The sequence below is a fragment of the Mesoplodon densirostris genome, chromosome 1 (assembly GCF_025265405.1).
Source record: "Mesoplodon densirostris isolate mMesDen1 chromosome 1, mMesDen1 primary haplotype, whole genome shotgun sequence".
Classification (NCBI taxonomy): Eukaryota; Metazoa; Chordata; class Mammalia; order Artiodactyla; family Ziphiidae; genus Mesoplodon; species Mesoplodon densirostris.
The window spans coordinates 32189979-32203863 of record NC_082661.1 but is presented as its reverse complement, the minus strand read 5'-3'; the positions used below and the strand labels follow the sequence as shown (position 1 = coordinate 32203863).

Below are 13885 nucleotides of genomic sequence, written 5' to 3'. Positions count from 1 at the left end.
CAGAATTGGGAAGGTGCCAGGGCTTCATCCTGAGGTGCAAGGAGCAACTGAATCCGCGCTTCTGACCTCAGGTATGCCACTGCTAGATTGGGGGGATGTGCACAGCACCCCAGCTCTCTGGAGCCCATGTTGGGGTAAAGGCAGAAAGTTGGCAGGAAATCCTTCCATTTACTCGCCTCATGACCCCTTTCATTATATTCTTTCAACTCTCCTGGAGATGAGTCTATTTAGGGATCCAGTGAGCCAGTGGTTCCTGAGGAATCAGCCACAGTCTCATTAACCAGTTCATCTGACAGTGGCCATTAACATGCAGAACTCCACCCGATGGAAATAACCCTGCAGCTGGCAGTCAGGCCGCCCTTTTTAAAAAAATTATTATTATTATTTTTTACAACTTTATTGGAGTATAATTGCTTCACAATGGTGTATTAGTTTCTGCTTTATAACAAAGTGAATCAGTTATACAGATGTATAGGCCGCCCTTCTTAATTTGAATTTGGAGAACTATCTTGTTCCAGATGAGGACTTTTCGTTGTTGAAATAGACCTCTCTTCCTCCAATATTCATCCTGTGGTAGAATAACTGGAGTCTGACATGAGATATGCAGACTGGCTTGGGGTGAGGGAACATCTCTAAAATGAACTCTCAGGGCTCAGGACATAGGGGTGATAGAGGTGCATTATCACCAATATGGGGAAGTGTGGCAACACTAGTTGGAAGCCTGGGCATCCCTTCGACTCCCTCCACCCCCCACCCAAGCCCTGCTGTGCCCATTCCCTTGGCTAGATATTTCCTTGTAACTGAAATGTGCCACTTACTTTAACTCGGGTTGCAGACTGATGGCTGACAGTTGTGTTTTATTTAGCCAGTGTTTAAAACACTATTTTAAAACTGAGTGTTTACATAAAAATTGATTTCTAGCTTCTCTTTTAAAAAAAGATAATGAAGATCTGACAAAATTAGTGCATGGTAAGAATCAGTTGAAGCTGGGTAGATCGGGAAGCTCACCCTTCAGGTCATCACAATCTGCCTCATTTACCATTTGTCCCTTCTTCTTTACAGTAAGGAACCAGGTCTCTATCCCTGCTGCTTTATCAGAAGTGGCAGTACAAATGATGGGCTGAAGGGCATGTGCCTACTTGACTCATTTAGGTAAGTAACCTACTGGCCTCTCCAGACTCTTGAGCTTACAACCCTATTTTAACCTGTTTTCTGTCCTGTACCTGGTTCATTACATTTCCTCCCAAATCCCTCATTGCTTTGAAGGCACTGCAGTTACCATCACTGCCCACTTTCAAGGTGACCATGTGCTGTTAAGGTGTGGCATATGTGACCGTCACCACGAGCGGGAAACCAGTTTATGGTCCTGCATCAGAGGAGGGCCAGCAGGGTCCCCTTGGTGTCAGGGGCCTTGCCCAGCTTCACTGCCAGGGCCTGGCCTCACGAAGACACTGAGGTCACACGTCCTACAAAGCTCGATTTGAGTGCAATTCTGTGGTCTGAAGTCATAGCAGAACCACTGCAGGAGTAGGTTTGCCTCCTTTCTCCACTGATCCGTAAGAACCACTGTTCTGGTGGCTGACAGATCAACCTTACAGGACAGTTGGAGAAGCCGCACTAATCTGTTGCCCTGACGCTCTAAAACCTTCAGAGCCATGTTAAATACGGGCATGGCTCTGTACACAAACTTACAAAACGTGGGTGTGACTCTTGAAGAGAAGTGAGGATGGACAGCCTCCCCAGATCCGTGTGTGCTGTGCCGTGTCAGGCTCTGTTCTCATACTGACATCCCCAGGGAGCTACGACTAAGCCACCCACCCAGACCTCCCCTTCCTTCTTCAGGAGGAACAGTCCTCCTTTGCCACTTCAGGAAGGCTAGAGAGTTCCAAGGGCAGATACCCTATATGTGCTGCGTCTGGGCTCCATGCCTGGATTGTGGCTGGTGTATGGGCAGCCCAGAAACTCTCGCCCGTGCGAGGTTGTGTGTCAGCAGCCCTGGGCTCATCCTTGATGCAGAAAAAGAGATCAGCAAAGGCAGAACCTGAGTGAATCAATTTCATGTTCACAGGAAGACAACAGACAATATCCAACATATTCTAAAATAACATGTCTCAGGACAGGGCAGGTGCGGCTTCCCCAGGGGCTTGTTCTAAACCATTCTCTTTAAAAGAGTGATCCAAACAAGACTACAGAACCCCCCCACCCCAAACCAAACCAAATGTCACAACTACCTAGCATCTGAAAAGCGAAGCAAGACACTGGATGTTGACGTTAACATATAAAAATACTATGACAAAATGAAATACAAATATATATTAGAATCTGTTAAGTATTCTGTGTAAAGAGATGCTTTCATGGTTAGGCTAACAGCAGGCAAAGAAGAGACAAAGCCCAGCCTTTTCCATTTCCTGACACCTGCACGAGGAGCCGAGGCCACTGTCGCCTGCAGTGCTGCCAAAGCAGCAGCAACTTTGGGACATGCCCTGCTTATGTCTCTTCAGTGGAATCAGCCGAGGACGACGTCAAAGTGAACTGGAGTCTTTACCAAAGGGGTGGCAAGGCTCAGAAATGATTTCTCAGATGATTTCGCGGTAGCCTTCTTCTGGGACTCGGCAGGCCCAAACGTGAACAGGCAAGGTGTGTGGTGATCCAGTTCCTTAGCAACTTTCGGGTCAGTGGTTCAGTTGCGGAAAACTTGATCCTGGGGCGCATGGGTCTCTTGGCCCCTTGCTGCCCTCACCCTTGTGGTGCATCCCAATCTTCTGGCTCGACCAAGGGTGAGTATGGAGCTGGGCTGGGGCGCGGGGTGCTGTGGAGGGGTGGACCGGGGTGGCAGCAAGCTCGCAGGGTGCTCCCTGCAAACAAACACTCCATCCTCTGCCCTCCCAAACCCATGGCACTGGGAGTGCAGGACTCCTGGCAGCCAGTACCTGTCTGCAGGTGCCCTTTCCACTTCTGCAGAGCGAAGAGGTCCTGCCAGACATCGCCCCTCAAGCCCGGGGAACGGTTTCTGCAGGTCAGTGAGGAATGGTGGTGGCCAGGGGAAGGTGTGTGTCTCAGGGTTGGCGGATTCCAGAACCCTCTCTTCCGTGGAAGGGGCGGGCTAGCTACACTTGAGCTTTCCTTCTTACCCAGCCCGGTGCTGGCTGCTGTCCAGGCGCCCGCAGGGGCCCAGAAAGTCTAGGTAAGAGACGGATGCTGTGCAGCCCTAGGAGAAGCCCCGAGGCCCAGGCTGCTGCCCATGAGTGTGAGGGGTGCTGTGGCCTTGCTCAGAGTTACAAGAAAATAGAGCCTGGCCCCTGGTGAGGGGCAGATCCAGCCTTCAGGACACCTCCCCAGATGGATAGGGCAGGGTCCTCTTCCCATTACAGGGGGCCCAGGACTCAAACTCACTGGCCTGAGTCCCAGGGTAGTGGAGCACACCAGGTGCTCAGTCGTAGGAGGCTCCAGGACACTTGGTATCAAGGGCTCCGCCTGCTGCCCCCAAGCACAAGGCCACCTCAGCCCCAACACAGCACACTCCCCTGACCCTGCCTTCTGTTTGCAGACGGAAGGAGCCAGGAAAGGGACATGCTCACCCTCCTTGCCCCCCAGGATCCCCCAGGGGCACATGCTCTTGGGGAGACACTGGGACAGGAGAGCGTGACCTATCTTCCTTCCAGCCAGCTCGCTATTTAGGCACAAAGATCATCTTTCTGCGTTTTCATTCTGCATGAAGAGAAGCATCTGTAGTCACAGGGCCACATGTTCGATGACGCTTCAGACACTGAGTCCTTCCTTGCAAACACTTGGAGTAGCAGCTCTGGCCTGGGCCGGTGTCTGTGGTTGGAGCCCTCACTCGCCTCAGATCCCTTCCCAGGCATCACAGGTCGCTCCTGTGATGTTCTGTGGTCAGTCCCATCTGTCCGTGAGGGGAGAACACCCGCAGTACCCAGCCCCGGTTAGGCACATGAATACTTGTTGACGTGATTAATGAAAGTAGATCTTCTGACTCCTCCAGCTTCCCTCCTGGAGCCACAGTGGGAGGGTCTACATTGCTCGCCCCCATTTGATAGCTGAGGAGACTGAGGCCCATGAGGAAGAAGTTTGCCCAGAGTGACAGAGCCAGCGGAGGTTTCCTGATGTCTGGACCACTGCTCCCTACTGGTCTATGGCGTGAGGTGATCTGAACCCAGTCTACATGGGAGGAGACCCCTCCTTGGCCTAGCAGCCTAGCCCAAGCCCCCTACACCCCCAAGTCCCCCTCCTAGCTAGCAGCTGATGGCTGGCTAATGGCTGGGGAAGCCCAGGACCAATGCCCCCTTGGTGGCTAGTGTCTGGAGGTGGTGATGTTTATTCAGTTGGAACCAAGAACCCCTCTGTCCTTTTTGGTGGTGTTCCCCCCCCCCGCCGCCCCCACCAAGCAGTCCCAGCGGTTGTTTCCTCCGCATGAGCACCCTCCTTGAAATTACAGTGCTCATCCCATAACTCTGGGATTCAGAGGTCTGGTCCTAAAACCACCTCCACCCCCTGGCCCATTCCCAAGCAAGCAGTGGCTACAGCACTGCCAGGCAGCCCAGGGGGCAGGGCTTGGTCCCTTCCTGGCCAGCAGGAGGGGGCCCTTCGCCTTCGCAGCCTGGCCTACTGCCAGCAGACGCTGCGGCAGCAGAAGCTGAGAGCCAGGCCGGCTGCCCCAGCGCAGGCTGAGAGTACTTCAAGGTTATCTGCAGGGGGGCAAGGGGCTTCTGGGACCCGCACAGGCCACAGGCGAGAGGGAAAGGCTGGTTTGGGAAGGGGCAGTCCCATCTTCAGACCCAGGTAGCAGGCAAGGAGGAGGTGTCACTAGTCTGCACTTCTTGGCCTGACCTCACGCACACATTCATTCAACAAATATTTATTAAGCGCCTATTTGTACAAGGCACTTCCGGAGAGGGCGGCCTGCGGCCCGGGCCACGCCCACCCGCCCCTCCCCAAGCTGCGGCGCCGTCGGCTTTAGAAAGGTGGTTCTTGCGCCCCCCGCCCACGGGAGGGTCGGTAGCCCAGGCGTCGCCGTGGTGCTGGCCCGCACCCCGGCCCAGCTGCCCGCCACTCGGTCTCCGCTGCGGCCGCGCCCCCTCGCCCGCCCTCTCCCCTCCCCGTCCACGCCGGGCGCTAAGCGCAGAAGGCACAGCCACACTTGGTGGGCTTCTCCACCTCCTCGGCAAAAGAGGTCCCGTCGCTGCACTCAAAGGTGAACTTCCTCCGCTTCAGCCGCAGGCCCTGGCAGCAGCCCTGGCCGGGGCATGAGCCCCGGCACTCCACCCACGACAGCGGGCGCGTGGTCTGGCAGATGGCATAGCCCCTCTGGACCTGGTGAAAGTCCCGGACAGGGTCCCCCCGGCACTCGGACTCTGGATGGGACAGACACCAAGAGAAAGCCTCAGGGCACACCCATGGGCCAGCGCTGCCCCTGGGGAGGCAGGAGGAGGAGAAAAAGGAGGAGGAGGAGGAGGAGGAGGGTGGGGCAGCATCCTTGGACCCCACCTCCATCCCCACCTCCTCCCTGCCAGACATGCACATGCACAGGCTTCCTCCTGGGCCCACAGTGAGGTCAGTGAAAAGGAAGAACTTTCTAGCTGCCAAGGCCCCCCAGGACAGATTGGGCTGTCAGGGTACAGTGGCCTCCAGAGGAGTGCAAGAGGTGGCTGGAAGCCTGAGAGGCGATGACATCAGAGAAGAAATTGGAGCCAGAGGGTATGGCCTAGGGGACCTGAAGGTGCCTGAGTTTTGGATTTCTCAGGCTCTTTCCTGCCCCCTTCAGCAGAAGTCCCTTGACCGTCTTGGTCACGTGGGCCAGGAGGACCTGGGAAGGGTCCCCAACTCTCAGACTTCCTGCTGCTCTCCAGGTCCCTAAGTGATGTGGCCAAGATGCTGTTACTCTGGTGGTCTCTTCTGTAAGGAGAGACCCCAGCCAGAAGGGGCACTTAGCCCAGATAAAGGGGCTACAGGGCAAGCTGGGCCAGGGAGAGATGGGCATCTGTCTGGGGGTGCGGCTCAGAGCCCAGAGGTTTGGGGGCACTACAGCCCAATAGCAGCCCAAGGTGCAGGAGGGGAGAGGGGGCACGGAGGGGTTGCTGAGGTTGGGAAAAAGAAAAGTCAAGTCACTAAAGCACGTTGTGGGGAGGGACCCTAGAGAGGGCATGTCAGGAGGGGGGCCCCTGACCTTGCTCGCACAGCTCGCCCGAAAAGCCGGGGTCACACACACAGTGCGCCCCCTTGGTGGCTGAGGCCTGGCAGTGGCCGTGCAGGCACCGCAGGCCCCCACAGGGGTCTGCAGGTGCCCCAGCCTGGTTGCACAGGGCCCCCGAGTACCCATCCTGGCACTGGCAGCTGTAGGAAAGAGCATCCAGAGGCATGCACTTCCCGTGGACACACCTGGAGGGGACAGAGAAAAGGCATTGTGAGGACAGGCCAGAGCCAGCCCAAGCCCACCCGAGGGCGCCCCACACCCCCGGCCTTGGGCTAAACAGGGTCTTATTCTGTTCCCAAAATTGAAACAAAGGGAGCAAAATGTGATTCTGTTTGTCCCTAGGGTCCTTTTCCTGTTAATAAAAACTGAAAGCCAGAAAAAATTAATAAAACCCTGTGTTAGGCCACATGTTCCAATTTTGGAGTTTAAAGACAGTCTTTCCTCACCATGGGAAAGTGGAACTTGCAGGTGGGCAGTGGGGGAGGGTTCCCTGAGCCCAGCCCAGGCTCACTTGTGGCCATGGCAGGGGCCGTCGGCTGGCTGGTCGCAGTGCAGGCCCTCCCAGCCGGCCTCACAGTGGCACACGGGCCCTGGTGTGGCATTGGGCTGGCAGATGCCATGCAGGCAGTAGAGCTTCCGGCAAGGCTCACAGCCTGGCACCACCCCTGGCTTCATCCTCGTCTTGGTGAAGTCCTGCAACTCGTTGTTGATGTACAGGTTTCGGATGCAACCGTGGAAGCTCGTGCCATTGAGGATCTGCCACAGGCGGAAGGCAGCCGAATTCACGTCCACTGGCATCCCTGGAGTGGAGGGGAGGGGGCAGAGCTGGGCTGAGTTAGGCTCAAACCCTGCCTGGCACCCAACTCTGAGGCCCACTGGGCATCTCTACAGTGTTCCCTCTTGCCCTCAGCATCTGTCCTTCAGTCTCTGCAACTCTGGGCCAATGTCTTTTGCCACCTTGGAGGGTCCAGACTCCTTTCCCAGAAGAAATGGAAAAGCTGCTTCCTCTGTGATCAGAGCCTGGGGGTGTCAGGCCTGGCAGCAGCCAGCTGACAAGTGATGCTCTGGGTGCCTGAGTCTGGCCGCCCTTGCCCAGGGCTCCTGCCCAGAACACCAGCTTTTACCTCCCAGAGACCCCAAAAGCAGCAAAGGACTTGGGCCCAGAACTCATGTGTATGGCACTTTGTCCCCCACTTTTGTGGTCATTCCTTCACAGCAGCCCTCTGACGTCGTAACTGCTAAAACCCCTTCGATTTCAGTGCTCAGGGACCTAAGCAAAGTTGCACAACTAGTAAACAGCAGAGCTGGGATTAGAATCCAGGGCTCCATCCCTCACACCCTCCTGGCCGAAGTCTCGGCAAGGCCCTCTGCGGCACTGAGGCAGTCCCGCTGCATCTAGAAACCTGTCTCATCTAGACCTAGAAAGGTTCTCGGGTGCTGGATGGGGTCATCTAGCCACAAAGCCTGCAAGTCCAGCTGGGAGGTCCCCAGCTGAAGAAGGGAGTCCATGCCTGGGCCTCTGAGGGACCCGAGAATGGACCCTGAACAATTGACAAGCCCCTTCTGGCCCTAAGCCAAGAGGAAAGGTGCCTACCGTGCAAAAGACAGCTGGGAAAGTCCAGGCCCCCTCCCAGGCCAGGCCAGGCCTCAAGCCCAACCCACATTTCCATCTTTCTTTGTCAGTCTTGGCTGGGCAGAGAGCAGTGCGGGCTCTAGGCAACGTGGACAATCCGCCAGCAGCTTGGCCATTCACTAGGATCCTCCCCCACTGCCACCTTGGAATGTCCCCCACAGGGCAGTTCTCCTGAGCCTGGCAAGGCTCAGGCCAGAGAGCAACAGAGGCCCCACCTGGAATGTCTGTTGCCACCACCTGATGGAGTGGCCCGGGGAGGGCCAGCTGCAGCTCCACCCAGGCCAGGTCCTCACCTCCCACATAGAGGGGCGCCTCGCTGTTTAGTGTATAGTGTTTGCCGAAGTTGTCCATGGTCATGGGGCTGCCGCCATCGATGGAGAGATTCACCATCTGGTCAAAGGTGACCAGCTCAACGGTGTGGAACTGCCCATCATTGATCGTCTCGGCACTGGAAGAAGATGAGGTGCCCCCGCCCCAGGGAATGGCCTTCAGCTGGACCCGTCCCCGCCTAGGTACTTCCCCAGAAAGGCCACTGGTCCAGCAGCTGATTCCCAAGAAACCAAATATCTAACAGAGGGGACTGTGGGGACTTGATGGCCTCTGACCTGGTCCCTCCTGCTCCCCTTTGGGCACTCTCTCAGGAAAGCTGAGAAGTTTGGGGCAGGGGTTTCCAACTAATCAGCCTCCCCTCCCCACTGAGGAGCTCCCTGTGTGGCAGGTGTGGGATGGGGAAGGATGGGACCACTGCTCAGGCCCCAGGGAGCCTCGGACCCAGCATGGGGCTGGACTCGGTGGTCTGAACGCCCTTTCCGCTTGGGCAGCCCAGGTCTCTGGTAGTGCCGATAACCACCTGCTCTTGGCCCAGGAGACCCCTCCCTGGCAGTCCCCCAGCCCCTGAGGGCAGCTGGGGGGCCTGAAGAAGCCCTCCCTACCTGTAGATGGCAGAGCTGGGGTAGCTTCCGGGGTCATAGCTGACACGTACATGGCCCTGGTAGAGCTCCACTGCAATGTGGTCGTTGTCCCCATTGTACAGCAGGATCCCATTGTCCTCTGCTGTGGAGACCTATGGCAACGGCACTTTCTCTCCCACCCCACCCCACGCAGCAGCAGCACAGGCTGGCGGGTGGGGCAGACGAAGGACCCACGATTAAAAGAGAAATGTGTGCAGAACTGTCCTCCCCTGCCTCCCCAAGGGAAACATCCTCCAGGGGGCGCTGTCCCAGGCTGGCAGCCCCACACCACCACCACCACCACCCCCACTCAAATTCCATCCACAGCCCATCTGGCCAGGGCCAGGCAGGGGAGGGCAGATGGGCCAGCTGAGGCCTGGAAACTCTGTGCCAGGAGGTAAGACAGCTTGGGACCACCTGCCCAGAGAGGACGGTTAGACAGGATGTGGGGTATCCTGTTCTGTGGGCCTCAGGGAGCTGCCTTGGGGCCAGGACGGGACCTACAGAGGACAGATTCAGGAAGACTCTCCAACAGCCAGAGCCACCCAAACCTGGAAGGTAGCACCTGTCACTGGAGCCATGCGAGCAAAAGCTGGAACTGTGCCTTGGGAGGGAGATGCCTCTATGATGCTGTAGGAGCCATGATCTTTTTTTCCTGCCTTGTTCCTCTCCTGGTAAAGACCCTGACCCCCTGGTCTGTAGAGCTGGCACATGGCCCAGTCTGGACCATGGCACCCCATCTCCCTGGACTCAGTAGTTGGTCCAGGGATGGGCATGTGACCTGAGGCAGGCCAATCAGAGATCTTCTCCGATCCGAGGTTGTTGACTGTTGTCCAACTAGAGCTATGGGGAAGAGCCTGCGGTGGGGATAGCGGGATAAACTGAGCCTCTCCAAGGATGTGCCTGAGGCAATGGCTGGGCAGGGTTTTGGTGAGTTTTATTCTGTTGAGCAGTTAGGCTAGCTGTGGTCTTGCTGTGTGGACAGTGTGGTGGACAGAATTTATGAGAGGTGATCAAGGGAAGGAGAGCAGAGTGGGCATGTTTGAAAGGCTGAAAGGTTCTGAGAGAAAAGAAGGAGAAGAGGACAAATAAAGGAGAGAAGAAAGATGTGGCAGTTGGGATAAGGAATGGAATTTGGGGGAAAGAAAGGGATGACTAAAGAGGAGTTTAATTTCTTTTCATGTGAAGTGCAATGCAATCCGCTGTCCCTCCCCAAGAAATATTTAGCAAACAATGCTGCTGAACTTTTCTTTTTCCCTCAACATAACGATGTTCTGAGATGGAATTCAAGACATGAAATGGAAAATAAGGGCTCCCAGCGCTAGCTGTGGCCGTGTTCCAGCCACACGGAGAAAGCCAGTCTGCAGCATTGGAGGCTGAAGCTGAGGGGAGTCTTTGAGACAAGAGATGGTGGGAGAGGATCCTGGTGAGTTTGGTTTTCCGGATCCAGTCACCCATGAGACCACCTCCGCCCCTGCCCTTCCCTGAGACTGGTTTTGTGACCCAATAACCTTTCCGACTGTGCCTAAACTAGCTCAAGCTGAGATCCTGATACCCACATCCAAAGAGTGTTGACTAACACAGGGTGCTCCCAGCTGTCCTGATACTCTGACCTGAGGCCAGGGTCCCCTGCTGCCGGACCACCCTCTGTGACGGGCGCCCTGGGCACGCACCTGCAGTGTGATGTTGGCCCGTGGCCAGTTCTGCAGGTCGGTGAACTGTAGGTAAGTGTCCCGATCCACGAAGTTGACACTGAGCAACTTCTCACACTCGGGGCCGCCAAAGCCCGGGAGGCACTGGCACACAGGCTGGCTGCCCTGGTCCACACAGTTGGCCCCGTTCTGGCACTCCGTCCTCTCACAGGGGCTCCTGGGGGCAGGCGGGCGGGGAGGGGTCTCGCAGAGCTGCCCACTGAGAGGGAAAAGACACGGGTCAGAGGAGGCAGGGCCAAGGAGCAAGGGGTCATCTTCCTCTTCCACAGTCCTGGAGAGAAACTCACTAAACATCTTGGGACACTGTTGCTTTAAAGTAACAGAAGATGCTCCTAATGGACACTTTCCCTAAGAGAATTAAGAGCCAGAAAGATACTGAGGAACAAGGTGAGAAACAACTGTGGTCCCTGCACCAGCAGCATCAACATCACCTGAGCACTTGGCAGAAATGGAAAGCCTGGGCCTCCCTGGTGGCGCAGTGGTTGAGAGTCCGCCTGCCGATGCAGGGGACACGGGTTCGTGCCCCGGCCCGGGAAGATCCCACATGCCACAGAGCGGCCGGGCCCGTGAGCCACGGCCGCTGAGCCTGCGCGTCCGGAGCCTGTGCTCCGCAACGGGAGAGGCCACAGCAGTGAGAGGCCCACGTACCGCAAAAAAAAAAAAAAAGAAGACACAAGCGGAGCATGGGAGGTGGGTGACCGGAAGGAGGGCAGGTGCCCTCCCCTCGCAGCCTCCCCGAGAAACCAAGATGCAAAAGTAAATGACCTTTAATGCAGGGCATATCGTCAGGGGTTCACTGGGCAGGTAGGTGATGGGGCGCCGCCCAGTAATCTGTACCCACCTCCCGCACCCTCCGCCAGTCAGGGTAGGGACCCTCTGCCTGTGCTCTGAGCTGCTGATGAACTTTCCCCAGACCACACAGATGGTGACTGGCATAGCCACGGTGAAAGCTCCCAGGGTGGCCCCTGCCAGTCCCAGAGCTGACAGCTAAGAGGAGTCAGTCACTCATGGTGCCTCCCGGGGCCGCTCACCTGTAACCCTCAGCACAGAGACAGGAGTAGCCGTTGACTCCATCCACGCACTGGGCCCCATTCTGGCAGCGGTGGTCCTCGCAGTCATCCCGGTTCTCCGTGCAGTTGTCACCCGCATAACCAGGTGCACACTCACACCTGGGGTGGGTGGGGGGGTGGTGTGGGTCAACAGCCCCACACACAGCCCAGAGCTCGGCCAGGAGCCTGTGCGGCCCCAGGGCTGTGTGTGGCAGAGAGTCTCATGGCCCTGGGGGGACCCCACGAGGTCACATGGAGCCCTAGATGTCAAGATGCCCCCACCCGTCCTGAGACCATTTTCTCGTCCAGGAAGAGAGCTTACGTGGGCTGCAGGCGGGGGAGGGGGCTGCTCTGGGATGGGAGGGTGGACACGCAGGAGCTGGAGGAGACGGGCGCTTGTGGTGGAGGACCACCCTCAGCACCAACGGCACAGCCAAGGCCAACCTTCAGCCCCTTCTCAACCTGCCCCGCTGCCCCCGCCCCCCTCCCCACCCCCAGCCAACGCGTGGCTCTGAGTCACATGGGGCTCATCCATCCCTCTTCCCCAGCCTCCCGGCTGCACCGGCCCAGCCTCCCAGGCCTCAGACGCTAGTGCCCGCCTCTCCACATCCCCCTGACTCCAGGCCAGGCCCCAGCTTCCCGGCTCACACTGTGGCCCACTGCTCGCCTGAGTCAGTCCATTTCTGCCAATTGTTTGCCCATCAGATAAAGAGCACGCTCCTCCACCCCTGTTCGGTCGCAGCCCTGCCAGATGCTCCCCATCCGGCTGCCCCCATAACAAGCCACCCCGCGGTCAGACCTGCTTCCACAGGCAGCAACCCGCACCTCGCTACACTTCTCTGCCTTCACACCTGTTGATTCTGGACTACCCTCTTCTCTCTCCCTGCCTCGGTCCAGCCAGGCCAGTACCTCATCTCCTCCAGGAAGCCTCCGGTGAACACCCCTTGCCAGAAACCCTTCCAAACTACAAAATACAAACTCCACAGCTCAACCACACAACCTGGCAGGTAGGTGCTCCTGCCTGATTTTTTAACTCATTCCCAGTGTTTTTCAAGAGGTAAGAAATACCTTTGTACCCAGTACACACACACACACACACACACACACACACACACACACACACAGCCCGCTGCAATCAGTTTCATGCCAAAATATTTATCCTCACTATATAAAAGGGCATGATGCTCTCTGATATTTTCTGGTTTATTTTTCTAACATTAACCTTGACCCACCCAACTGATCACAATCTATTACTGGGTCTTGAGCTGCAGTCTGAAAAATGTTACAGTAGCTAAGCACCCACAGACTCATTCCCTTATCCATTCATCCAGTGAGTGTGTACTGAATACTTGCTGGGTTCCAGGTACAACATCAGGCACAGCTGAGTGCCTGTCAGTTCCGTCCTTCCTCCAAGACCGGAAGTTGAGTGAAGGTGCACTCTACGCCCACCGAGTGCTCCTTCTCTGTGGTGTGAAGGACCATCTGAGCAGTATCCAACCGGACAACGTGCAGTCCTGCCTTATTCCACCCTCTGAGGTCCAGCCCCTCTGAGGAGCATGCACGCCACTGCTCCTTGGTCTGCTGTGCCCACCCCACCCGGCAGCTCAGCCAGCAGTACAGCATCTGTCCACCATTTGGATGGAGGCTCCTGTGCGACCCCTTGACCTAGGATCTGGGCCTCGGTGTCCCCCGGCTCTCACGTCCTGCCCAGGAGGCTCTGGCAGCTCCTGCTGGACTGAGTCCCTGGGGCACTCCATCCCCTACCTCTGCCCGAGCAGCTGGGGTTGGGTCCCTCAGCCACAGACCTGAAGAAGGCCTGACCACTGTGCTGCCCTGACTGCTGGAACAGGGTCCCAGAAATGAGACTATGTTTGCAGAACTACAGATGGGAGCAACATCTTAAAAACCCCGTGACCGTCACATCCCAGTCTTCCAGTGACAAAGCACTTCCACATATGCCAGTAACAACGATGGTGACAACAGTCAAGGACCCCTTATCCAACCCTCCTGAAGCCAGACAGGTTTTGAAATTCAGAACTTTTTGGATTTGGGAAAGGTAATACAACGCCTATAACTGTATATTATGTAACATGCCAGTTGGATCTGGGGCAGCCCCTTAACTAAACATGTTCACATTCTGCTGCAAAATCTACACATATTCCCACTACATGGGATGAATGGTGACTGTAAGTAGCTTCGTATCAGTGCAGGTCAGCTTTTAATATGAAATACATTGATCGGATCAAATTTTGCTAGCAGATGGCTTTTGGTTTTCAGAGTTTTGCGCATTTTGTAATTGGCGATGAGAAATTGTGGACCTGCAATAGTTCTTT

General features: G+C 56.4%; 1 protein-coding gene across 1 annotated transcript in view; it reads right to left on the bottom strand.

Annotated features, from left to right (window-relative positions):
* Positions 1-5130: 5130 nt before the first annotated feature.
* Positions 5131-13885, bottom strand: part of SLIT1 (slit guidance ligand 1) — a 173466-nt gene continuing 164711 nt past the window's right edge. Inside the window, exons 31-37 of the mRNA XM_060101471.1 lie at positions 11535-11672; positions 10465-10702; positions 8774-8904; positions 8135-8289; positions 6720-7008; positions 6182-6393; positions 5131-5369 (exon numbers count right to left, since the gene is read on the bottom strand). Of these exons, the coding sequence (XP_059957454.1) occupies positions 5131-5369; positions 6182-6393; positions 6720-7008; positions 8135-8289; positions 8774-8904; positions 10465-10702; positions 11535-11672 (1402 nt within the window). The remainder of the gene's footprint in view (positions 5370-6181; positions 6394-6719; positions 7009-8134; positions 8290-8773; positions 8905-10464; positions 10703-11534; positions 11673-13885) is intronic.